General features: G+C 42.4%; 2 protein-coding genes across 2 annotated transcripts in view; one reads left to right on the plus strand and one right to left on the minus strand.

The window, feature by feature from the left end:
• Positions 1-506: 506 nt before the first annotated feature.
• flii (FLII actin remodeling protein) lies at positions 507-14,899 on the plus strand. Its single transcript, XM_073493986.1, has 31 exons — positions 507-632; positions 2,481-2,591; positions 3,299-3,370; positions 3,574-3,654; positions 3,973-4,220; positions 4,338-4,441; positions 4,628-4,803; positions 5,097-5,254; positions 5,673-5,757; positions 6,203-6,350; positions 6,465-6,595; positions 6,704-6,811; positions 6,947-7,051; positions 7,183-7,362; positions 7,597-7,679; positions 7,953-8,027; positions 8,226-8,309; positions 8,427-8,598; positions 8,947-9,054; positions 9,143-9,334; positions 10,152-10,250; positions 10,506-10,595; positions 10,692-10,831; positions 10,941-11,181; positions 11,304-11,458; positions 11,579-11,639; positions 11,775-11,903; positions 12,484-12,590; positions 12,739-12,844; positions 12,948-13,013; positions 13,123-14,899. Exons 1-31 carry the CDS (start codon positions 570-572, stop codon positions 13,255-13,257), a joined length of 3,813 nt encoding a protein of 1,270 aa, XP_073350087.1. The 5' UTR covers positions 507-569; the 3' UTR covers positions 13,258-14,899.
• A 692-nt stretch (positions 14,900-15,591) lies between these two features.
• llgl1 (LLGL scribble cell polarity complex component 1) overlaps positions 15,592-27,379 on the minus strand; it is a 36,006-nt gene continuing 24,218 nt past the window's right edge. The window contains exons 12-24 of the mRNA XM_073493987.1: positions 26,292-26,466; positions 25,102-25,206; positions 23,371-23,663; positions 23,046-23,196; positions 22,817-22,955; positions 22,384-22,697; positions 22,076-22,267; positions 21,910-21,982; positions 21,667-21,781; positions 20,748-20,812; positions 19,243-19,378; positions 19,070-19,152; positions 15,592-17,628 (exon numbers count right to left, since the gene is read on the minus strand). Coding sequence (XP_073350088.1) covers positions 19,074-19,152; positions 19,243-19,378; positions 20,748-20,812; positions 21,667-21,781; positions 21,910-21,982; positions 22,076-22,267; positions 22,384-22,697; positions 22,817-22,955; positions 23,046-23,196; positions 23,371-23,663; positions 25,102-25,206; positions 26,292-26,466 — 1,837 coding nt within the window. The 3' untranslated portion in view covers positions 15,592-17,628; positions 19,070-19,073. The remainder of the gene's footprint in view (positions 17,629-19,069; positions 19,153-19,242; positions 19,379-20,747; positions 20,813-21,666; positions 21,782-21,909; positions 21,983-22,075; positions 22,268-22,383; positions 22,698-22,816; positions 22,956-23,045; positions 23,197-23,370; positions 23,664-25,101; positions 25,207-26,291; positions 26,467-27,379) is intronic.

Raw genomic sequence — 27,379 nt, forward strand, 5'->3', positions numbered from 1 at the left:
TTGAAAGAAACGCGTATCTTTTCCGGTATCATCCGCTATCTCTAAATGACTTGACACAATTTCGTTGCAATAGTGGTTTCTGTGTCACGACAGAAGAGCTTTTTACGGAGAAATTAGCAACTCATGATATAATCAGCTAAGACAAGGTCTCTGTGTGCAAACTTTAATGTTATCAATCTAATGTCCCGCAGTTCAGTGCAGTGGAGGAACATTTTTGGTTAAATGAAGGTCATATTGTATAAACCTGTTGATTTTAAAGAGAGACTGCTGTCTCAGCTTTTAATATTGCGACAGATTTAATTAATTTAGCGAGCCCTTATTCAAAAGTGGGACTCACACATTCCTGGTTGTGTTGTAATCCCTGATGATGACCACTGGAGGGCGCTGACCGATAATTATAATCGCTAGTTCACCTTCCGAAGCAGAGGGGGGCGCTAATGCACTTAAAACGCCGGTAACAAACCTCCATTAAAAAAAGAAGAAGAAGAGCAGTCGCGTACCAGCCACAACCCTCCTGCTGCTGGACCAAAATAGACAGTTGAGGGCTGAGCAGCTGACATCAACCAGAAATGGCTGCCACCGGAGTCCTTCCCTTCATAAGGGGGGTAGACCTGAGTGGGAACGACTTCAAAGTAAGGATTTAAAGCTATATTCTTTGATATTATACCCGTCGCTGTTGAGCAACTAACACGTTAGCTCGTTAGCTAGCTAAAGCTAATCCAAGTTAGATCCTCAGAGCAACAAACGGCTAAAGGCTGAGCTCGCTAAAACACTAGCATAGCTCAACGTTGCTAGCATTGGGCGTTAGCCAGTTGTCAGATGTTTGACATGGACAAAGTAACAGTCTCGGGTCGGCCACAAGCGTCGTGGCAGGCAGTTAATATATATCTGTTTAGGGGACTGAAGGGTACTTCTTTTGTTTGTTAGCGGTTACGTTATTCTGGGTTGTTTGGGATAACGCAGCCAGCTTTCAAACGTCACGTTAGCTGGCTAATTTAGCTTCTCTGTCGGCTAAGTTGACTCTGGCTGTCTGGGTCAGAGACACAAGCTCTGTGTCAGAACATGTCAGCGTTATCAGCGTTTAAGTTAGATAATGCTCCGACCAAAAGCAACAGCCTCAGGTAATGTTTTAGTCAGAGTTTGCTAAATGGTTTAAGCCACCCAGTGTCGTCTTACTTGTAGGGTTTGACACACTTTGCGAGCTTATTTTGAGAGGCTAGAGAAGCAGCCCGGCTGGTAGTCGTGACAGCTGGGAAAATCTGACAAGTATTTGAACTGACACACTATTTGTGTGCTTATCGCTGATTGGAATGTGAGTATGAAAGTAGTTCAAATAAGCTGCCTGGGAATAACTTGTTTATGTTAGTTGGTGAATGGCTGGTGATTCAAATCTAATTTCGGCTAATGTGGGATGACATCATTTCCTCTGGCCAATTGTGCCCTAGATCATATTGGCTGTGAGCTCAACTATTCAGGCTTCTTATCCTGACTGTGTAAGATAACATAGACTGAACTTCACAGCTGGCCAGATTACTGCTGCATTCTCTCAAGTAGCTGATTTGTACATGACAGAAGTGGTCTGATTTATGCTGTTACACCCACACACTATAACATTGAAACCAACCACACCAGTGTTGACAACTTTTAATTTTGTATGTATTACTGTTCTTCCACATTTACAATGTTCAGAGACAAAACAGCTCACCTCACTGCCTGCAAGGACAGAACTGTTGTAGTGTATTTGCTGGTCTTGTATTTACTGACTTCTGCCAGTTGCAGTTAAACAGATCTCTATTTATTATAGACCTACATCTAAGATTGTATACCAACATTTCTGCTCAAATGATTTTTTATAGTAGTGTCATGATTCTCCAAACCCATGTTCGATTTGACTTTTGATTAAAGGCACAATTCAATTAGATTTATTTATTTTAATTTAAACCTTATTTCACCACTTATGGCTATGCTGTTGTTAGACTATCAAACATGGAGTAGATGAGATCATCAGATAATTATAGATAGGGGTGTTGTACAATAACAGCTTGACTTTATCTCGGTGGCTTTTGCAGGTTAGGGTTAAGCAAGTTCAAATAATATTTACCTAAAATAAAGATTCCAGAATTCAACAGAAAAATACCACCCTTCATTGATTCAACTATAAAAAGAGAGAGAGGGAAATGAAGTTAGTTACAAAGTTTGGTTTCTCAAATCTGTCAAGAATAAACCATCTCCCCAAACAAATAAATAAAGGATCTTTGAAATCGTGACACCCCAATTTTTTATGTTTTACAGACAATGCGAGCTGAGTTTTATTTATACCCTCCACAGGCTCCATTGAAATTCAATGGTGCTATAATGAAAAGAAATAAATAATTCAGAGTATAGATGATAAAGTCAGTATCAGTATTACTGATGCCAGAAGTCATTCTCTCTCTTCTTCTTCCTTTTCTCCCACCTCTAACCACCCATTGTCTTTCCAGGGTGGGTACTTCCCAGAGCATGTCAAGTGTATGAGCAGTCTGCGATGGCTGAAACTGAACAGGACAGGACTGTGTTACCTCCCAGAGGAGCTGGCCTCTCTGCAGAAGCTGGTGAGACATTCAGGGCAATTATTAGCTTGTCCTCACACCTCTAAATATGAAGGAATTTAGTCTGACATAAATTTTGCTGTTACTCTTCTTGAATGTTATTATCATGTTGTCCTTAAGTCTACCATCATAGTAGTGGTATTATTATCTTTATTGTCAGTAGCAGTAATAGTGGTAGGTAATTTCATCACACTTTTGTCTACTACCTATTATTGCATTTGTGCTAATCTCCGATGATTCAGCGCATACCATTTGGTTCAACTTGATGTGTGGGAAACAGAGATCATCACATCAACTGATTGGTGCACTTTACTAGTGAAACCTCCCCTGATTAACACACACAGCCCTACTACTATCCTCAATAGCTGTGATTGGATTATCTATACCTAACATCCAAAGCTGTAGTGAGCAGGTCACGGCAAAAAGATGATCTGTGCCAACATGCTTGATCTTACCAGGTGTAGGTAAATAAGATTAGTCTGCTATCATGGCAAGGAGCCACAGCGTCTGGGGAGCGTTAAACTGAAACCTGCTTTGATTTGATCCTGTTTGTAGTTAGATTATTCTATTTAGACACAACTGGGTATTAGTGCAAGCAGTACACTGCATGGCAGTGACCTTGTAGGGCACATTTATGGGATTTAAGATTATTATGTTTTCTTTTTTTGCTGTGTATCTGTTAACAAAACCCCTTGTTTTTCCTTCTTTAGGAGCATCTTTCAGTGAGTCACAACAGCCTGACCACCTTACATGGAGAGCTGTCCAGTTTACCAAACCTACGGGTAAGTGACACCCACACATGCATGAGAAAATGCACATAAAGCACATGCAGACCACATATGAGCAACAGCAATGCTAAATCGTTTGTTAGTACTGTTGATTTCAGTGGAATGCTTTGACTAATTCTCATGAGTTTTCTGTTTAATTTCTATTGAAACCAGTGTGTGGTATTAATGGTGTCCTGAATTTGTTTCAATGTGTGCAGGCGGTCGTAGCCAGAGCCAACAACCTGAAGAACTCTGGAGTCCCAGATGACATCTTTCAGCTAGATGACCTCTCTGTGCTGGTACCTAATAATCTCAAGCAGTCTCTCCTCTGCTTATCGCACTCATGGAGTCTTTCTTCCACAGCTGAACCAATTGGATAGTGTTAAAAGTAAAATATATGTAGAAATCAAAAATGTTGTTGCTTCAGGATGCATTGAAAATCTTTTTTATAGTCGCATTGTAGCTGTTTGAGCTGGAATTGAATCAGAAGAGATCCCAGCCCCTATCACCTTAGGAAACTTAATTGTCCCAAAAACACAGTTGGCTGCAATGTACAGTATTTACGACAAAAAGGTAATCCTATTTTTCCGAACACTTCCCCCTTCATCTCCTTTTAGGACCTGAGCTACAATCAGCTGTCAGAGATCCCCAGGGACCTGGAGAACAGCAGGAACATGCTGGTGCTGAATCTGAGCCACAACAGCATCGACTCCATCCCCAACCAGCTGTTCATCAACCTGACTGACCTGCTGTACCTGGACCTGAGCGACAACAAGCTGGACAGCCTGCCGCCGCAGATGAGACGCCTGATTCACCTGCAGACGCTCATACTGAACAACAACCCGCTGATGCATGCCCAGCTGCGGTAAGAAGATGCAGTTTTGTCAGGCCTTAAACGAGGTGGTACATTTATATAGAACAGAAAACTGCATTTATTTACTGTGACGCTGCTCTAACTGTTGTTGTCTTTGTGTGTGAGCAGCCAGCTGCCAGCTATGGTTGCATTACAGACTCTCCACCTGAGGAACACCCAGAGGACCCAGAGCAACATGCCGACCAGCCTGGAGGGACTGACACATTTAGCAGGTAAGACACACACCCACCACTCATCCAGGGACCCGACACATTTTCCTCTTACGTTTACCTCTGGCACTCAGACCTGTGATACATTTTTCATAAATGTGTCACTTTGTTCAAATCCTCAAACTCTCCGTCTGGGGACTCGTACTTTTTACAAACTCATGTTACCTCTGTCCCTCCTGTCTCCGCCAGATGTTGACCTGTCATGTAACGACCTGACTCGGGTACCAGAGTGCCTCTATTCACTGGGCAGTTTGAAGAGACTCAACCTGAGCAGTAATCAGATCTCAGAGCTGTCCCTCTGCATCGATCAGTGGACTCAGCTGGAGACACTGAACCTGAGCCGCAACCAGCTCACCTCACTGCCTGTAAGGACACAAATAAAACTCTTTTTCACTACCATCATTGAGAAAGTTTTGTATCTTGAGCTGTTGCGATGTGAAAATGAAATTCTATTTGAGTTGTGTCACAAATCTGAGTGATGAATATCTCAAAACATTGGCTAATGAGACCAAAACTATCTTCATCTCAGAAACCTGGATAATATGTGAAGCTGATAAAATGTCATGCTAGAATTATGTGTTGTTCTTCAAGTAGTTGTACTGATGCATTTTCCTGAATCTGTAAGATGTTTAAAGTTTGCTCATATTTTTCCTTCCAGTCTGCGATCTGTAAGCTGTCCAAACTGAAGAAGCTGTACATAAACTCTAACAAACTGGACTTTGATGGGGTTCCACCAGGCGTCGGCAAACTGTCCAGCCTCACTGAGTTCATGGCGGCTAACAACAACCTGGAACTCATCCCCGAGGGACTCTGCAGGTAACACACGAGTAAACACACAGATGATGGTGCTGTGATGGATGAGCCACCAGCCAAAATCATGCAATTGACATTCTGGGCAGATTTGCTAGACTGAAATTGTTTTGAGATGGAACTTTTTTTATTTATTTATTTTTTTCTTACGTGCTGATTCTGATTTTCTTGATTTCTTAAAGGAACTATTATTGACAATATACACAAACATTTTTGTAACCTTTAGTGGAAAATTCAATTGTATGTTCATAACAAAAATATTGACTTTCTTAAAAGTCTTAATACTCGGTGCATCGCTAATATTTTTTAATTTTTACATCTCACTTCCTGATTCTGTTATCTAATGTGTTTCTTTTCAAGGCTGGGCTGTATTTTGTAACCATACAATGTGGACATGTGGTTTTGTGTTGTTGTTGTTGTCTAGGTGTGGCAAGTTGAAGAAGCTGGTGCTGAACAAAAACCGCCTGGTAACGCTGCCTGAGGCCATCCACTTCTTGACTGATTTAGAGGTACAACAATCACTGAAATAATAACTTTTGTATACCCATAATACTGGACTCAAACAACATTTATATTTGGTAAATGGTGGATTAATGAGGGTGTGATTACTGAGAGAAAACTTTTGACTAAAACAAATTATGTTGCACTAAATATAATGTGTGATAAAGGAAAGAAATGGGATGAGGTTAGATAAAATAAATATGACTTACAATAAAAATATGAAAAAGAAAGAGAAAAGAAAATACGAAATGGTTAGTAAACAGTAAAACAAGAAAAAGATTTAAATTACATGTAAGTCTCTGTAGGAATATTGTATTACGATAATGCGAAACAATTTGGCAATTTAAAGGTAGTGTTCCGTAACACAATAATCTTTCATCTAATGCATATACTTAATTAAATATTGCTGTTATGAACCCAATAACCTTTTCCCATGAACGTATATTTGTATAGGTTTTGGATGTGCGTGAGAACCCCAACCTGGTGATGCCTCCTAAACCAGTGGACAGAGGAGCAGAGTGGTACAACATCGACTTCTCCCTACAGAACCAGCTCCGGCTGGCCGGGGCTTCACCTGCCACTGTAGCTGCTGCTGGAGGAGGTGTGCACATGACTGTAGTGGAAGATACCCTTTTTAGTGCCTTGTTGTTCTGCTGTCAATACAACTTGCGTACTTTCTCGAGGCGTCAAACTGTCTCTGTGTTGATGTGTCCAGGAGCCAGCCCCCGAGATCCCCTGGCGAGGAAGATGAGGCTAAGAAGGAGAAAGGACTGTTCTCAGGACGATCAGGCGAAGCAGGTGCTGAAGGGCATGAGTGACGTCGCACAGGAGAAGAAGAACATGGAGGTGAGGAAAAATACGAGAAGTAATGATGGCTACGCAGGCCACAGGAAGAATGCCACACAACAGGGCTGTTTTGTTTTCTGTTGACCAAGAAATCTGCTAATTCTGCAGGAGAACGGAGATTTGAAATACGCTGATTTAAAGATCCGGCGCTGGGACAAGAGTCTAGAGAAACCTCACCTGGACTACTCTGAGTACTTTATGGAGGACATAGGGCAGGTAATCTATCTGTGTGTGTGTGTGTGTGTGTGTGTGTGTGTGTGTGTGTGTGTGTGTGCATATGTGTTGTAAAAGTTTAAAGTTTTTGGAAGCTCAATTATACACATGTATCTTTTGTATTTCCCCTTCCTGCAGGTTCCAGGTATATCAGTGTATCAGATAGAAAACTTTATTCCCCTCCAAGTGGACGAAACTTTCCACGGCAAGTTCTATGAGGCTGATTGCTACATCGTCCTTAAGGTAACGCATCAAAGTTCGATGTCAGTAGACTGTCATTAGACAAATTAGATTTGTGGCTACGACTGCAAAATCTGTATGTGGAAATCTGTACTCTTCTCATCATTCTCGCATTCCTCTTTGTGCAACTGCAGACCTTCCTGGACGACAACAGTGCCCTGACCTGGCAGATCTACTACTGGATCGGCCAGGAGGCCACTCTGGACAAGAAGGCTGGTGCTGCCATCCACGCCGTCAACCTCAGAAATTTCCTTGGAGCGGAGTGCAGGACGATACGGGAAGAGATGGGAGACGAGAGCGAGGAGTTCAGTGCCGTACGTAGAAACATGCTGTACATACAAGCAAATGTATCGGGGTGATATACTCGCAGTAACAAAACAACCCAAGAATTTCTGATACTAGTTGGCATTAGGTAATTTCACAGTGGTTCAAAATGCGTATTCTTTTATTAGATGCAGCGCAAAAAATTATCTCCATATTTTACATACTATGTTTGAGTATCAATCTCTACGTGCTGTTGTAAATGACAGTTTTTGTTTTGCGTGCAGGTGTTTAACAATGAGATCTCCTACATTGAGGGAGGAACAGCCAGCGGATTCTACACTGTGGAGGACACCAACTATTCTCTCAGGTCGGCTGGAAGGAACTCTTTTTACAAAACACTTGCATCGTTTCCATTATTTTTCTTTATCCCTTTGAAATTTATTTCTAATGTTATATTTTTTATCTTTTGCTTTTATCATTGTAATTTCTTCATGTTAGCAATTTTGTTTTGAAAAGCTGCTCAAAAGGGAAGTTTATGTGATTTCTAATACATTTTGTCAGCTTCTTGCAAGTAAATTAAAGTCTGTGTAATAATCTATTGCATATGTGTTGGTCTGAAATCCTTTTGTGTGTTCATCAGGTTGTACAGAGTTTACGGCAAGAAAAACATCAGACTGGAGTCTGTACCTGTGAAGGCCTCCTCCCTCGACCCTCGGTAACTCTCACACCACCAGACTCGCAGCTTTTTACTGCTTTCCATCTCTCTTCTCTCTGTTTGTCATAATCACTGCATTTACTTTGGGCCTGCAGTTGATTTATTGCTCATTTTTTCCTACTGCTGTTGGATATGTACACTGTGTCTCATTTAGCGTCAGACTTGGTCCATAACATCCTGTCTTTCTCTCTTTGGTAGCTACGTCTTCCTGTTGGACACAGGGCTGGAAATCTTTGTCTGGAGGGGAGGCAACGCCACCCTGAGCAGCACCACAAAGGCTCGGTGAGAGCTTACACAATCTTTCCTGCCACTAGTAGAAAACAAGCTTGTTGCTGATTCGGGCTGATAAATATAGTGATATAAATCTGTGTTGGATGCACGTTGTTTTCCATCTTTCAGGTTGTTTGCAGAAAAGATCAATAAGAATGAGCGTAAAGGAAAGGCAGAGATCACAACCCTCATGCAGAACCAGGAGCCTCCAGGTTTCTGGGAGTCGCTGGGGGGACAGCCAGAGGAGATCAAGAAACACGTACCAGATGACTTCTCTCCTGTCAGACCGAAACTCTACAAGGTGATTCTATTTAATAGTCTTTATCTCATCCTACTCTCTGTAACTGACCTCAGCACGATCTGAATGTTTCTGAATACCGTAGTGTAGGTGTAATGCAGATTGGTGCATGTTGTAGGAGGTGTGTAGGATTTTATGTTGAGCTTTTTTTTTAAATGGCCTGTAATCATGTCCTGTATGTGGGATAGGCTAAGAGCACTTGATGACTATTAAGTAACTGGATCAAACAGGTTAAATATTAGCTGACAGTCTCAGCAGCTCCAATGATTGCCACTGTAAAAAGTTATCATCACAGGAAGCAGCGCCGAACAGGAAATCACAATTCACTCATGTCTTCTCATTGTCCTGTAGGTGGGTTTGGGTCTGGGCTACCTGGAGCTGCCACAGATCAACTACAAGCTGTCAGTCGAGCACAAAGACCACAAAGTCAAACTGGACACCCTGCCAGAGATGAGACTGGTAAGTTTATCAGCTGAACCTACGTCCCTGTTTGTCTCACTGCCCCATTTCCTGCCTCACTTCTCCGTATTTCCATCCCTCTCCTCAGGTGCAGTCCCTGCTGGACACAAAGTGCGTTTACATCCTGGACTGCTGGTCCGATGTGTTCATCTGGATCGGGAGGAAGTCTCCACGTCTCGTCCGAGCCGCCGCCTTAAAACTGGGTCAGGAGATCTGCTCCATGCTGCACCGGCCCAAACACGCCCTCGTCACCCGCAACCTGGAGGGAACCGAGTGCCAGGTACCATTTTAAATACCATTGCTTCAAATTAGGGATGTGATTAGTACTCGATTAAATGTTGCTATCCTAACTAGTTGGTCAAAGTTATTATTTTATTAAAGGTGCAGTCTGTAGTTTTTAGCAAGAATTTTTTTTAAATGCCTGAACTAATTAATGAACAAACTCTCCTCATTTTAATGACTGAATAAACAAACTGACCTGAAAGGACGACACAATTTCATACTGTTGTACTTTGTTTATATTTGGCGGACCCTGCCACCTTTCTAGCTTCAAACAGTGTTCTGGGGACCTTATTTTCCTCTGAGAACAGCTTGTTTATTCACTTATGGAAAACGTAAATATTTCTGAGTTTGTATTATTACCTCATTAATATTAAAAATCAAAACAGCATACTGTAGTTCCCCTTTAATGCAGTGAAAGAAAAGAAAGAAAAACAAGGACGGCACTCCCATTTCACTTGTGTGGGCAGAAAAAAGTTAGGACAGCAAAATCAATTTTACAAGTCAATAACGTCGACTTGCTTTACTTGCATTCCTGTAACGATCTGTCTTGCAGGGATATATAAATACACTTAACTGGCCATTTGCAGCCTCGCAAATAGGCTGGATGTACAGACAGAAACACACTTGTGGACAATTCTGCAGGAAGGACAAAAAAACGTACAATGTTCTCAGTGTAATGTTGCCGTTTAAATTGTTTATTCTACACCCACTGAAATACATTTTATTGTGTATATAAAATCCAGTGCAATGGTAAAGACATTGGTTAAACGCACAGTTCAGCACAGTATAACATAATCTTGATCTCTCTTCCTCAGGTGTTTAAGTCCAAGTTTAAGAACTGGGACGATGTGTTGAAGGTGGACTACACCAGAGCAGCTGAGACTGTACAACAGAAGGACAACCTCCAGGGCAAGGTCAGTGATACGCCTGTGTGTGTATGTTTTTGTTTCAGAAAAAATCTCAGTGTTGACACTCTGATAGCAGGCTACCAGTCAAATGGTCCCAGACAGCTGAAACGAGTCCAAAAGTTCACAAAATGGGGCATTGTTCTCAAAGTATTCATGTGTTTGAAGATAGGATTATCAGCTGCATTTTTTCCAGACCAGAAATGTCAGATAAAAAGCCTGTCTGGAGGCCACACAAACGCAAACATCTGTTTTCTCTCCCAGGTGAAGAAAGACGCAGAGCAGAAGGACCAGATGAAAGCCGACCTCACGGCTCTCTTCCTTCCCAGGCAGCCCGCCATGGCCCTCACTGAGGTAACAACACACACAGTTATTCTTGTTCTATACACTCACTGAAAACACAATCTTTTTTTAGCCTCCACCTCTTACATATGTATCTGTTCTGTCTAGGCTGAACAACTGATGGAGGAGTGGAATGAGGATCTGGATGGTATGGAAGGATTCGTGTTGGAGGGGAAGAAGTTTGCCCGCCTGCCTGAGGAGGAGTTTGGACACTTCCACACTCAGGACTGCTACGTCTTCCTCTGCAGGTAGGGACGTTTTCCAGACCTCTTACAGGAGAGAAGTGGCTCTGCTTGATTGATGCCGTTATGTCAAAGAGAGTCACCGTCCTCCTCTAATCTCACTCTGTCTTTGTAGATACTGGGTGCCTGTGGAGTATGAAGACGAGGAGAAGGAGAAGAAGGAGGGAGAAGGCGGCGAAGGCCGAGCAGGTAAAGGAGGAGGAGCAGCAGATGAGGAGGAGGACAAACAGCCCGAGGAGGACTTCCAGTGTGTGGTGTACTTCTGGCAGGGCAGGCAGGCCTCCAACATGGGCTGGCTCACCTTCACCTTCTCCCTGCAGAAGAAGTTTGAGAGTCTTTTCCCTGGAAAACTGAAGGTATGGGGAGTATCTGTACACATTATTTTACCCTCGACATACATGCTGTCATCACAGTATAGGCCTGACCACTTCTGCTTGTGTTTGGTTCAACATTTTCTTTCTTCCTTTCTTGCTGTAAGGTGGTGCGTATGACCCAGCAGCAGGAGAACCTCAAGTTCCTGTCCCATTTCAAGAGGAAGTTCATCATCCACAAAGGGAAGAGGAAACAGAAGACTGATGCTGCTCAGCCCTCGCTCTACCACATACGCACCAATGGCAGCGCACTTTGCACCAGGTAGTCATACTTCTATTATAACGCACACCAGTGCAGCTTTCTGTCCTCTAGAGAAGCCAATGTTTTTCCCCCAGAGGTTTTTTTTTTAAATATTTGTTTTACCTTTCATCTCTCTCTTAGGACTATCCAGATCGGAACAGACTCCAGCAATCTCAACTCAGAGTTTTGCTTCATCCTCAAGGTTGTGATTATTATGTTTTACACTATAATAACAACATAACAGTAATTTGTCCCACCAGAGATTTTCCTTTGTCTCCTTCTACTTTTTTTAGAGTCCTCTCTTTGGCGTCTGTGTAACTGTGTATGTGTTCTGCAGGTACCATTTGAGAGCACAGACAACCAGGGCATCGTGTACACCTGGGTGGGCAGAGCTGCTGACCCCGACGAAGCCAAACTGGCCGAGGACATCATGAACTGCATGTTTGATGACACGTACAGTAAACAGGTAAATGTCTATGTGCACCTATATTGTAGGAATATACTATTCTAACATTCATGTATATTTTTTTTTTCCATTGACACAAAAACTCTGCACACTATCTCTGTTGCCTCTACCTGAACAGAAATTTCAACTTTGTTAACTGGCCTGAAAATTTAGCTTTCATCTCTTCTTCATCTGACATTTTTACTGATTTCTTCTTGTTTTTCAGCTGAAAAAAGACTATTTTTATATTCTATTGTTCGTTTGCTTCAGGTGATTACACTTCAGCAGACAGTTTCAGATCATGTGATCACACTATTTTTAGCTTTCACTTCTTAAAGTACAAGTGAATGTTCATCTTCACTCAGCACTTATTCTTAATTCAGTGTTCACAGTAACTTAAGTCTTTTCACTTTGACTTTTCTTTCTTTTTATTTCTCTGAGTGCAACTTGAATTATTAAAAAAAGTTTATTACTACTACTTCAACTATTCCATTAAAGTATTTAAGGGATAATTTAAAAGTATTTGCACTGAAAGTGAGAAGACAAGAGCTAAAAACAAGCATGAAATGTATTTTGTTAAACTGATCACTTTGTCTCCTAGGTGATTAACGAGGGGGAGGAGCCAGAGAACTTCTTCTGGGTGGGGATTGGTTCTCAGAAGCAGTACGATGAAGATGCAGATTATATGAAACACGCTCGGCTCTTTAGGTGAGTGAATGTTATCTGTTTTACAAATGGTTGTTTTAGTCATTGTAGTTAAAACAATTGAGAAGTGTGACTCATCTTCTCAGACTCGTCTGTCACTCTCCTCTCTGTCCACGTATTCACGTCCTCCTCCTGCCTCTCTTTCCCTCAGGTGTTCCAATGAGAAGGGTTATTTCTCCGTGTCAGAGAAGTGCTCAGACTTCTGTCAGGACGACTTGGCTGATGATGACATCATGTTGCTGGACAATGGCCACGAGGTACCAACCGATCACAGATTTGTTTGAACAGAGACAGTGGAATCAGACAGATTTCATCATTTTATTCATTACTTTTGTGTGTCTCGTCCTTGTTTACCCTCAGGTATACATGTGGGTCGGTACTCAGACCAGCCAGGTGGAGATCAAACTTAGTCTCAAAGCCTGCCAGGTTAGTTAGAAACTGCAGTTTGTGTGTACGTTTGTGTTTGCATTTCTGTTATTGTACCTGCATTTTGGTGTTATATACTTACCTCCACATCTTACCAATCCCTCTCCAGGTTTACATCCAGCACATGCGCTCTAAGGACGCCGAACACCCCAGGAAGCTGCGACTGGTGCGCAAGGGAAACGAGCCTCACTGCTTCATACGCTGCTTCCACGCCTGGGGGCCTTTCAAAACTCCCCCCGCGTAGACAAACGCACAGAAACGCTCACAGATACATCAAATGTACTCGCTGCCATGTAAGTTTCTACCAGTCTGATGATGATGATGTCTTTGCCTAACTCGGCTTTACCTGAGCTCCAATCCCTTCCCTCGATCCCGCTCGGCGCTGCTGCTCAACAGCCTCTTGACCAACATGTTACTGTCAGTCTGCCTGCAAAAACAGAAAAACGCCTGGACAGATTTAAGATTAGCACAATCAGTGAACGCTCTTCCGGTCAAGAAGCTGTTGGCCGTTTTCCTGTCATTAGTAAATTATCACCTTTTTCTACAAGCTGGATGAAAGAAGAGAATTATGTTTTGCGATGAAATATGTCTAAGGTGTACAGAGGCTTTATCAAAACCCAAAGGGAGGTGAATCTCCCAACATATCGATCTGTTCTGCTGCTTTCACGTGGCTTGCGCTGCATGGTCAATAATATTCAGCGGAGGAGGGTTAAGTGCTCATTACTAGCAGTCGCTCCTCCATGCTTGGTGCCATTTTGCGCAGCTCATTTGAAGCAGTTTGAGGCGGATAAAAGTTTAATTTTACAGTTTGTATCGTTTTTTTCATCATTGAGGGACTGAACAGCACTATAATTGTTTTTCTGAGGAATGTCGGTTTATACATATATTTTTCTGTCGATTATACGTGGTATGTTTGTGTGTTTGCCCCATGCGCCTACATTGAAACGGGGGCTGCCCCTTTACTGTCAGTTCAGTCGCTGTTCTCACCTCCTCTAACTCGGCCGCTGATCAGATGCAAAGAGAAACCTTTTTGTTTCAATCGAACATAATGATTGCCATATAAAGATGTTTTGGATAGTAATTTGCTTTGCCATGTGAAAGTTTTAACGGTTAGTTGTGTTTGGCCAAAGAACTCTTGAGCGGAGGTCAGGGTGGGGAGCTTGTGAGACAGTCTTTTATGTTAAAGTTTAAGGACGGATGTTTAAATGTGCAATCAGCAGAGCCCAGAAGATACAGGAACTAAATATGACTGTTCTTCTACATTACAGGCTGCATTCAACTTGTCAAAATGTTTATTTTGCTTTTCTAGAAGTTTCTTTCCAAAATGTAGTGTGATCATCTTTGAAAGAGTGAACGCATGCTGTTTAAAATGAGACATTTTAGTTATTAGATGTTGATTTTTAAAGTGTCGCCTTCTTTTTCAAATATGTTTCATGTTTTGGAACAAAATTCTTTATCAGCAAATTTTAATGGGAGATCTTTTGCACCATATGAGAGACGTAATACATATAGTGACCTCTGGTTCCACTGATCTGATATCAGTAGTGTGTTTGCATGGTTAACAGATGAGTTACGTTTAACCAGTTGTAGATCAGTGCCTCCAGGGTCGATGTGACTGCTGCAGTGCTTCTTGTGATCATATGACCTGTGTAGTGTGCAGGCGTTAGTCCAAGATATCTGTGTGTTCTCAAACGGCTGCAACAATTACCATCATTTTGTTTCTTCATACTTTATTTTGTGGGGTGAATTGTATGCCTGGTAGTGTGTCTGAGTCCTACACACATATGTATGTATGTGTGTGTATATGAATATGTGCACATGCTCCTGATGCCACCTGCAGATGCTTTATTTATGTATTTTATATAAAAATAAAATTTCACATCACATGTTTTGTCACCTGGACTTTTTTCACTGTTTTGCCGTTTTACATGTAAAAGGTCCTCCACAAACACACTTAGGTGTTGAGCTGCGGTGGATGTTTACGCTTTCATTTTTTTGAAAATGTAAATAACATGTCATAATTTTATAGGTGCTGGTAAGCAAATTGTTACCTAGAGTTATCTGGTCCTCTCTCTTTCCAGTCTATCAGGGTTCCCACACATCCTGGAAAATCTGGAAAACAGTTGACCAGTTTTCCAGTCATGGAAAATGAGAGAAAAAGCAGAATGTAAAAAGCAGAAAATCTTGTGTTGTCCTGGAACATTATTTAAACTCCCCAAAACTACACAATACAGTATGGTATTAGTACCAAACGGTATGCAGTGGAGTGGTATGCATTGTGGGTAATGCAGTCCCACCCTCGTTAGTTTCATCTTGGATCCATAATATTCTCTGAACTATAAACTATTAATTCTAAATTTGCTACTATATGGTCACCTTCATAGTCAAAGTAACACATAACAACACGTGTAGTCGTAGAAGAGTGACAGGATCATATGGACACACTGCAGCCTGTAGTGTTCCTATAATATTTCTATGATATTCAGTATGGTTAATAATTAATGTATCACAGACTGAGTGCGATGCCACATCACTGGAGTTCCCTCCACTTTAAGTCCAAACCAGCAGACAATTCCCGTAGAGAGAGTAAATAATTTTATTAACATTCACAATTCTTCATCAGCCAAAACGCTAAACGACCCGATTAAAATCCTACACACAAAACTGAACAACAAAGTAGAAACAAATTCATCTTAATTGTGGAATTAAAAAGGTAAATTGTGCCAGCTGTAGCATCAAAGGGTTAATTGTTTGTGTGTCAACCGGAGCACCGAAAGAAGCTAACACGAAAGTAAAAAAGCATTAACATGTTTCCTACCTGTTGAGCTACATTAGTTAATAGTGAGGTCCCTTTTTTCTTATATTTTGTTTTACGTGAGGTGATCGAAAAGCTTGAATACTGAGCGGTTTTTAGGCGACAGGTTCTACTTCTAACATTTTACTATCATCGGCTCGCTGTTGTAAACCTGTCTGCTGTAAACCTAGGTATAGATACTGTATATAGTTTTGTTTTTACACAGTAAAACTTAAAAAAAGGGTTAAAAATACTGGTGATGAGAAAGCTCTGCGTCTAACCAATATTACCCAGAATGCACCGATTCACAGAAACCCAAAAAAAAAAAAGAAGACATCTCTCCTGGGTGCATCGTAGTACACAGTACATTACACTTCACCATTCAGACTCACTTTGCTTCCCTTGCCACACTTCCCTGAGTTCCGTCAAAAAGATTTCTGCGTGAGATGATGTGACATTAACAGAGGAGGGAGGATCTAATGACTCTTCATTTCACCACATCCTTCACCTTCATCCACTTCTTCTTTTCATCCACGCCGATTTAACCAGACTAGAGCAGAAAATGAGGATAAAATCTAACTTTAATGCCAAACGCTTATCTAAATTCACTACAGGTGTGTCGTACCATTAGACCTCCATTACACTCCCACCTCCTCCTCACGTGACACAAGGCCCAGTTTTGCATTTTTTTTTGCCTGATGAAAACAGAATTAAGAGTTTATGGATGTATTTGCAACCTAGGCCATGCGTTTAGCAATAAAGGTTTCTCAAAAAAGTGTCAAAAATACTTCTGCTCTAGTCCTAAATACACAGTCCCACCTTCGCCTCCCTCTTCACCAGCTGGGTCCCTTTAAAATCAAGTGAATTCTCCTCTTGTGTCCCCTGTTCTATTTTTAAAATATCTTTACTTTCTTCAAAAGCCATACAAAACATATTTAATAAAGCACCTTCATTATCCCAGCACTCAGTTTTTTTCTTCTTCACCAAGAGAGTAGACAGAGAGCTTCTTGATGTGCTTGTGTTGGCCTGAAAACAGTTGATTTACACACCGCCTCGCACAGGACGCTGGGTGAGGTGATTCAACTGCCCTTAATGGCACCTAGGAGGGGAAGGATACAAATGCTACAGCCTTCAATACTCAAAATACTTCATTTACTCTCTAAAATGCTCCCTGTCAGTCTCTGCTGGATCTCCTCGGTTCATAAACACGGGTCTTTCACAGGGCTGTGGTGGAACAATCCGGCACATCCACGAGGAATCAACGAGCACATTTGGCAACTGCCGCTTCCAGTTCCAACTGTGTGGAAACCTCAGACCGATCCCAGCGCGCCACAAAACTGTGGATAGAAATGTATAAAACACAGAAACGTCACCGGGGAGTCTCCTTCGCAGAATGTTACAGTCCTTTCCTTGAAGGCTGAGCCGCAGTCACATCCTGTATCCATCAAGTCGAGGGGGGGTGGGGGGTGGGGGAGCCGAGGAGGAACAATCGCACGGGAGCGTCGAGCCAGACGACAGAAATTTCAGTTCAGGTCCATCCAGGCGCCACGCTGTGCTCAGTAGGCTGTCTCTGTCTCCAAGTGGGAGGCAACGTCATGTTTCCAAAGTGGTTATAGGAGAAGAAGATTTTGTTCTTCCAGTGGGAGGAATCACGACCACAGTCTTTGCTGTTGTATTCTTTCCTCCAGGTTTGTGCCAGGCTGACAGGAGAGTACAGAGGGCTGGCTGGGGGGCTCCACAGTGGGCAGATGGGACAGAGATGTTTGTGGTCCAGCACTGAAATCCGGTCCATCCAGACCACCTGAGCCCCTCCCTGTGATACTGCAAGCAGAAGACAGGATGAGAAAAAGAGAACATCACTGCCTTTACATAGCAGCAAAGTTTGTTTCAAAGACTAACCACAGGGAGCAGAGCAGCTAAATGATGTGAACAAAGACAACGGTATCTTCATCCTGCCCCCATTAGACTGATCAGACTGTAGCTTTATGCTAACACTTAGCACAACATGCTCACTGAAAGTCAGTAGAAGTGGGTCCACCTTAACAAGTGTGGCATTCTTCAAACTTTGACCTCAATTTCAGACTTTACCAGTCGTGTTTGTTTCGTTTAATATCTATTGCTGCTCTTACTTTGTTGCCTTAAGAGTTAAAAAGCAACATTTTCACCTAGATCAACAGTTTGATCTAGGTGAAAATCTGGTGTTTGTGATGTGCAATTTTCTGATGTGTGACAGAATAATAAAAACATGACTAACAGATGAATCGATAATTACAGGGGGACAGAAAATATTTTTGTTCATTAACATATATAACAAAATATTAATGACAAAAATGTGTATTTCATAAATAAATAAACCGAATATCTTACAAATTTAAAATAAAGTAAAAGTACAGAATGTGCAGTTGAAGTGTATTATGTATAGTTTCAGATGTTTCCAGCAGAGGGCAGCAGAGAGTTTTGAAAATTAAGGTGTTGACAAACAGACTGAGCAGAAGAGACGTCAGCGACCACTACCTCCTGATTTATGACTGCTGTGAGTTCAGACAGTCATGCAGCTAAATGGATGAGTGCAGTTAGAGCAGAGTACCGCAAACTTATAACTTTATACCGAGTAAATCTCCCACATTTCACTGCATTTAATGATTGATACTTCTCTGGTTTTTGTCTCAAAACCAAGCTACAGCTGTGATGATAATCTCCTTTTTCCAGTTGTCCCATTCTCTTTTTCTTGAGAACACACAGGGTACATGTGCTGGTAACAGCTGTGTAAAAGTTGTGATCTATATCGAACCTCGCAGTAAAGGTTAAGACTGCTCCAGTTTTGAAAATAAAGTATCCTGTGCTACATCAGGATCAGTGGCAGCTTGTCAAAAGAAAAAGAGAAAGAAATTAGAAGTGAATGTGATGAATTAAAACTTGCACAGTGAATAAAGAGGCTACACAAATTAGCCCCGGGCCATCGCAGTACAGTACAAAGAAAGTGAAAAACAGCCTGTTGAAATGGCCTCGATGGAGAAGGTTTGTGCTCACAGAGCGGAGGGAAAGAGTGGAGAGCTCGTTATTGGAATGCAGCGCTAACACAGAACAACTCTTTGATGTTTGCACACGCTGGACCAGCTCCATTAGAAACAGGTGTGTGTTTGAGCAAGTGTGAGCTCCTGCATCTGCTCATACTGGTGTGTTTGTGCGACTTCAGGAGGAATATACATAATTCGAACTGTTGTAAGTACCTCACCTGTGTTTGTGTGTGTGTGTTTCTAACCTGTTCAGTTAATGAGGATACCAGTCGAGCGTCCCTCCTCCTCTTTAATGTTCTTTAGGTTGTTCTCTGCCTCGTCCACAGTGCTGCACAGCACACACACAAAGCGCAAGTTAATTCTTGTCTTACAAGGTGGGGAGTATATTCAAAACATTTTTTAAAAAGTGTGCGCCTACGTTAGAAAATCCCTGACGTCCTCCACAGTCAGTTCTCCGGTGGAGTCGAGGGTGAGATCAGCACAGCTGAGGGGGGAGTCCAGCGGGGTGTCCAGAATGGGAGAGGACAGGGCGCTTGGAGGCTCTTCTGTTTGCCCTGTGGGGGAGAAAGCCACAGAGTGAGCAGCTGCAGCAGGCTTCTACATCTGAGTGACTGATTGTGTGGTGCTGCACTCTAATTGGCTCTGAAAAGTTTCCAACTAATGTGGGATTGAGTGAATAAAATGTTGGCAAAGCAGTCTCAAAACACTTCATCACAATTTAATTAGACAGAAGATTCAATGAAACCATCTTTTATACCCTAACAATGTATCTGAATGTAATAAAGATGAACAAAAGCAAAGAGTTGAGCTGCACTTGGAGAACAAATAAAGTAGACTGAAATCTCTCTGTAGTTTTTATCTTCTCATAGTTCAAGAGTCCACATATTTCTTGCATTAGCCTGTTTCTACAAATCCAGTTTCGATCACTGAAAGTTGCTTTAAATCAATATTTATATCAACAATGGGTCAAAAGACTTTCTGTAATGTGAAAGCAGTAAAAAGGGGAAGGTTGTAGTGACAAACCCACAGAAACAGATCACCTAATTCTGCACTTCCCTCAGCTCTACAAAGCTTTTTAGCATCTTTCAGGTCATTGTTTTGGTTTTCTGGGCCACCATTTTACTGTTCTGTTTCACTCTCACAACTGTACACTACCTGCTCATCACCAAACTGCAGACAAGCAAAGTCGCTGGTGAAACTTTAGTAGCTAAACAGTCAGATTTTTCCCCTCAGGAGTTGGTAGAGACTTTGAAGCAATTCGTCAGATTCAATACAGCTCCTTCTGGAGCCAGACTTAATTCAACTCTTTACACATACGTAGTAGCACTGTATTACGTTCTTTTTTGTTATCTGAGACAGAAGAGCTAAAGGAATATGAATCTTTTAAAAACACATTTTCAAAAGAAATCAGCACCAATCTTCTTTATGAATTCCCTTTTCTGTTAAACCAAACAACGATCAAAAGAGATGTCTTTGAAGTCTTTGAAATCTGGGTTTTCTCCTACAAACAAACATTATTGATGGTGAATTAATGCTTACAATATTCTAAAATGAACATTCTGTGTTTTCTTCATGATGAGTTATTAAAGCGAGTGTCAGGTGAAAGGCCCACTAGGACATAAACAAACCCTACTCTGGTCTCCACAACAACCATCATTTCCTGCCAGGGAAGGAGGTGCTGGGCAGGAGAGGCAACTGGGGCATACTGAATGGTTGCCATGGAGACCGGAGGGGGACCCCTGCAAGGCCTCCTCACAGTTTAAGAGGTTCAGAGGGAGAAGAGAGAGTGATGAAGAGGAAGAATAGACAGGGGAGAAATAACAAGTGAGGGGGAGGAGTGTGTGTGTGTGTGTGTGTGTGTGTGTGTGTGTGTGTGTGTGTGTGTGTGTGTGTGTGTGTGTGTGTGTGCGCGTTGAGACCTACCCTCAGCCTGACCCATCTGGTTCTTGTGGGTTCCGTTGGCCTGTGGCTGCGTCGTCGTACCATCGCTGAGGAGACATATGAGCATGCACCATTTGCTTTGGCAGTAGTTGGAGTAATAATAAAGCAATAACAGTGAAAGTATCATTTCTCTGGTTTCACAAGCTGCCGATAGCCTCGAGCCAGTGGTGTCCCATGAGACAGCGTTATGAACAGTAGGTTTAGTGGTTTCCAATGTGGGGTCCAGGGACCACCAACAGTCCTTGACAGGCTTACAGTGGGTCTTTGGAAAATGTTGCATATCAATGAGCCTTGAGCCAAACCTGGTTTTATATGATTTGAATCAAGATGATCCAGTTAATTGATTTTTCAGGTATTTATTTTACTGGATTAGCCAACAACAGATTTATTATATTACATATATTGTGATGGAGGATTATAACGATATCGCACAGCTTTGTTTTTATTTGGCTACTCACATCAAGCGATCTACGTCCCTGTAGTGGGCAATAAATACAGAAGTTACTTGCAGCTACTTGTAATCTTTATGGAAGAACGGAAGATGTGTCTTAATAAAAGGTCATATTCTTGTACAAATGATTATTTTTCAATGCTAATTAATTTGTTGATTATTATCATAATTAATAGATTAGTTCAGTCAACAGAATGTTAATACATTTAGGACTGCTGGTTTGACAAAAGAAGCAATTTGAAGTTGTCATTTTGGGCACTGGCAAATGAGCATTTTTCACATTTTTAATCAATTAATCATTAGTTGCAGCCATACAACAGTCCAAAATCCAAAGACTCTTCATTTACTTCTCTACTCTGATCGACTAATTGATGAATCGGCTTCATATTATATTATGTAAGGTGTGTGTGTGTGTGTGTGTGTTTGTGTGTGTGTGTGTTTGTTTGTTACCTGGCAGGTGTGGGCTCCAGCGGCCGGTCCAGCTGAACAGAGCAGAGTGGTTCAGTGATGACCTTGGCAGACAGAGAGAACCTCTCGTACTCTGAGGGGGAGATCAGGTAAAAACCTGCTTGGGAAAACAAGAGAATTAGACAGTTACAATACAAACCCTCTCCATCTTGCTGTGACTTTCAGTGCCTGAATGGGAAATTTTCAGTTGGGTTTTCAGCACATTTCCAAAAGTGTTTTCCTCACCCTGTCCGTTCTTGGTGAAGACGCAGGATGCAATGCCGCTGATGTCTTCTTTACGAATGCAGTCGTAGCGTACCTAGACACAGAAAACAGATGAAAATTCAGTTAAAAAAGCACAAATACTGTCCAGATTAGACGTTCCCAACACACACATGCACACAAACCTTACCTGTGGTCGGAGGGCAGGTATGTTAAAGAGGTGCATGTCGCCCAGGTTGGTCAGACAGACCAGTGTGTGTTCGCTGTAGTCTTCCTGAGCTGTGGAGCTGAAGGCCACCAGGGCCACCTTCCTCACCCGACAGCCTTCGTGTGCCGTTAGCTTGAACTTGGTTTTAGCACTCACCTTCGGGAGAGAGAACACCTGGGGAGAAAGCAGAGTGGAAAGATTTGGATCTGTGACATCATCGGTCTTTGACAGTAGATATAAAATATGAAACAAAATGAAAAAACATACATTATAATACAGGTTATCTTTACCTTTAGCTGCTCCTCTGAGGCGATTAGCACAGAGTGAGCGTTGGTCATATCTGGCGCGATAGCGAGGTCCTGGGAGGCTTCGTATGGGTCCGGCAGTGGCTTCCCCCGGCCGTCCAACACACAGATGGACACCACGGGGGCCCTGTGCATCAGCTGGATTTCTTTACCCAACACCGCCTCCACACACACGCTGCTCTCGCCAGCTCCGCCACGCTCGCATGCGCGCCCCGAGCCCACGCCAGGCACTTCCAGAGCGTAGGCATACACACTGCCCGAGTTGGTACCTGCCCAAAGCGTGGGGCCGTGGTGTGTACCTGGTGGATACGAAAAATACAACAAATGGAGTTAGTGCCGTGGAAATTATATGAAAATGCTGAAACAAGGCTGCATTTTTCCACATTTACTTGATATTCTCATGAGTAAGTAAACACACCGTCGCGTAGAAAGGTATCAGCGAAGCAGAGACATCGGACAACTCCTGACAGCGAGTCATCCGCTGACCGCGGTTCAATCCTTCGCTGTACCGGTGCCACTTCCTCCTGCTCCGCTAGAGCAGCGTTGGCCTCCTGGACCTGCACATAACACAGTCACAAACACACAACTTAATTCAGTCTGGATGTTCTGTATGGAGCTCTTACTGCCAAAGAGAGACTGTCACTGACCTTGCTGGTGGGTGTGGTGATGGTGCGTTTCTTCCCCGACACCCTGCTCTTACGGATGCGTCTGAAGCTCTGTCGTAAGGACTTTTTCAAGGACTTGACTCTGGACAGGGGACCCTCCATTGCCAGGGAATCATTAGGGTGCAGGGTACACCTAGCGGGACATAAAGAGCAGCAAGGTGATGCTTTCAGGATCACAATATGGCAAAAGTTTATCTGTGCCAGTAAAAAAGCTAGTAGCAGGGCTTTCATATACTAATGTGTATACTATGTTCCAAAAACCTTCATTCTTTGACTTGTAAACAACAAAAATTACAAAAATAATAACCTGGCCAGCACAGCATTTCGTCTGTGGTAGTCAAACAGGCCGAATCCATGACTCGTCCCAAAGGAGATCAGGTTCCACTCGGCATGCAGCGCCACTGCAGTGACGGACGCTGGAGGAAGGCACTGCACCAGCACCAGTGGCTGGAAGCCTGGAGGGAAAGGGGCAGGTTTAAGGCGTGGCTCCAGCCTGTCATGGCCCTTCCAGGTGAAGCCCTCCCTGTCCTGCAGCAGATCAACCACCGACACGTCCACCAAGTGGTCCGAACGCTCGTCACTCAAACCCAGAACGATCACCTGGTGAGACACAGGAGGGGAAGAAACATCATTGCTCATTTTTTATTTAATTACCCATTTCTATATATATGAGTATCAAAGAATTACAAGAGAAATCTGACACTTGTCTTGTCTGACACAGTTTTTCCAATAATTAGGGCATTAAAAAGATCAAATCCCTCATCCTTATAAATAAGCAACAGTATGGGAAGTAATAACTTGTTAAGTTATTAACCGCTTGTAAAAAGTGTCAGATCAGTGTCAGAGCTGGGCATTTATCTATCAGTGAGCTGTACTTTTTGCTCTCTATACTGCTCAAAGAGTGTAAATATCCCTTTATCAGGAAGTAGTTATGGGATATTCTAAATGCGCTGTAGTCCATAAAAAAAAAAGCATCATATGAATATTTATGGTATTCATCCATATTCATGGTCACCTGAAGAAAAAATGCTAATGTTTCAGATCCCCTAACCTTTCCTCTAGCACTACTGTCATGCCTGATCCTCCACTTGTACACAGAAATATCTAAATCTGAAGGGGAGAAGAGGGAGTGAAATGTATTGAGCACATGCTCCACTGGGAATGAAAACTTTTCAATACTTTGAGCTTTCTTCTAGCATCACCCTTAGCCAAAATTTCAACTTTGCAAACAAAGATATCTCATAATTGAAGAAGGCCGAGTGCTGTGAGATTAGTTAAGCACACTGATGCTCCCATAAGGGTGAGCCAGGTTAGTTCAATCAACATTCTCAACCCCAACTACCACAAAAGCTACACAAGCAAAACTGTCAGCTGCTATGGCAATGGTGACGCATGAAGATGCAGCGGCCGGTAACATTTTTGTTTTTTTAACCGTCATTTTTTCAGCTTTGTTGCTGAAACCTGCACTGCCTATGACAGGAATGCAATTTCATTTGAGAAGAAAGCAGGTTTTTTGGATTAAGAGCAGCAGACTTTGAGACAATCACTGCCCATTATGTCTTTCGACCATCCAACCTGACCGGCCGGACCGCCCCAGGGAGGAAGAGAGTCGGAATAAGAGCCAAGGTAATTGGCTTAAGGTTGCTCCTGGCTAATGTCCGGTCACAGGACAAGGAAATGGACAAATGGGACTCATTTGGCTGGCCAAACAACGTGAAATCAGAGACCTGTCTCTACCACAACATCCCGGATCAAGATGTTGCACTGGATGGGCGGACTCTGTTCTGAGCAGCCACAGTTAGCAGCAGTTAGCTGTTACTCTGGTGATATGCTGTCCCGTTTGAGTGAGTATGTCTACAACAGCTGGCTAATTCTTATACATATTGCACCTTTGAACACTTAAAAATTTAAAACCTACAAATATAAACAGCCTTTATCATACAAACAAGTGTATTGTGTCTTCTAGAAATTACCCGAGGTGTATCATAAGACAAAGCTCAATAGATTTGCTTGTGTGTAGCCGTATGTACATCTTTACCTGTCCAGCTGTTCCAGCCACCACCAGCTTGTTGCTGTATTTGCACAGACTGATCTTCTGGATGCCAAGCCTGGGGTCATCACTGTATGGGTCAAAACAGCCCACCTACACACACAAAAACACACAAACACATTAGACGATACTGCAAAGATAAATATAAAGAAACACTCTAGGGTATGGTTTCAATTTCTTGTGGTCACTTGTCCTGATCAGGGACAAGTTTTGTCTCATAAATCTACATATTAGATCTCAACTGACCAAACAAATGAATTAGAGACTGATGTCAACATGCCCTCGTGAAGCTCCCCTCCTTCCTCCACGCTCTGACAATCCCCTCCTTTCCCAACTCAGCAAAACACGTGCATTAATCTGTCTCTCACACACAGTAGGAATGCCAATAGAAATCCCTCTCATATGGGAGTTGTGTCTTGGCAGAACAAGGAGTAGGAGAAGTTGGTCACTAACACACACATATGCACAGAAAGAGTGGGCTGATGGGTCTGGTTTTCATTACAGAGAGAAAAAAAAGAGAAAGGCTCTTCATCCCATATGAGGGCCACATTCCTGAACATGCAGCTCTGTTACCACAGGAGACATGAGGAAAGGTGGGGGGAGAGAAGGAGTGAAAAGAAGGAAAAGACGAGTTTAAGAGGAGAAAATGAGAGAGACTCCAGGCTAATTTAATCAATTTTCACTGTTAAATGTATCACTCAAGATTAGCTTCCATTTTTTTTTATCCATAATTGATCCCAGCTTATCTTTGTCATCCAGTGGAATTAAATATTCATCGAGTGTTTCGCTTCGTGACCCATCTCCACTTCCTGTCAGCAATCTACCAAAGCCGAACAACTCAGTCAGATTCCCCTGACGTGAAATTCTGCCACTGATGCTGAATCAGTTCATTTAAATTTAAATCAGTGCAGAAAACGGGTTGTTACAACAGAATCAGACTGTGGTTCCTTCAGAGTCAAGTTTTAATAACAGGAACAATGGGGTGGGTCTGTCTGCAAACCAAACACATGAAAACAACCAGATGAGAAAATTAGGCCACAGATGTACCGTTACAGGACTGACTGTGCGTGTGTGTGTAAAACACAGATTGTTTTAATTCCCACAGCCTGTAAAATACGATCCTGTTCCTGATCTCTGGAGGACATGCTCTTACTTCATTTCACGTCCTCAGTTCTCACCTTCCTAAAGGGTGGCCATTCCTCCTCCTGCTGCATGTCGGGGTCGTTGCTAGGGTCCTGGGGATCGTCACAAGGGTCACAGTCAGTGTGGAAGACGTTGGCCGTGCTGAGTTTGTACAGCGGGGTAAGAGCGACGCCTGAGGCATCCCAGAAACGCACTGTGCCGTCTTCATGCCTGTAAAACACGCAAAATTTAAAGAAATATTTCTACAAAAATATAATATTTTTTGTCAAATCAATCAAGACTGTGCAAGTCTCTGTGTGCACATGAGAGACTGGCATGTTAATGCTTGGATCTTAATTGCTGCTAATATTTGATTTCTTCGGACTGGTCATGTATACAGAGAGTTGCCAGTTTATTAAATACCCAAAGCCACATTATAAAAGGTGCAATATGCAAGAATTTTAGTGAAAAACATTTAAAAAATATACTAAAATTATCAACAGAATGATAAGAAATAACAGTTTTGATGTTATTAACTTTATGTTTGTATTGCAGATATCTACTACATAAGTTAGCATGCTAACCAGCTAGCACTGGCCCATCCCAGTCCAAAGCTCCTGTGCTATTGGTGTAAACACCCACCAACCAACCCAGTCCAGACCGCTAGCTGCACAGCTAACTGAGCTAACTAGCTAATGGAGGCTGTAGTTAGCAGCAGTTAGCGGTTACTCCTGCTCTCTGCACATTCACAAGCAGACAGGAACGCCTCTTTATGTAATTCCCTATCCGGATTGGATAAACTGGGCAAGGATAGCAGAAAATATATTTTCTATTTTACTGCATGAGCAGGAGGAGGAGAGACATGGGTTACTGAACACTCTCTAACAGTGATAACTGTTGGTATATAGATCTAATTCATACTTATTTTGATAAAAATGTATAACTTACAGCAGCTTAACCTATATCAAGTTTGGTTTAAACTTTGAGTCCCTAAACTCCATTCAATCCAGCTGTTTCACCTCCTTCACATTGTTGTTTCTTAGTGTGTTCTATGCCAACACTAGCTCTGCTAAACATCTGCAGACGGCAACATTCTGCCAACCGTCCCAGGATTTCCTTACTTCCACAGCAATGCTGACAAATT

The sequence above is a fragment of the Pagrus major genome, chromosome 23, assembly GCF_040436345.1.
Source record: "Pagrus major chromosome 23, Pma_NU_1.0".
In the NCBI taxonomy this organism is placed as follows: Eukaryota; Metazoa; Chordata; class Actinopteri; order Spariformes; family Sparidae; genus Pagrus; species Pagrus major.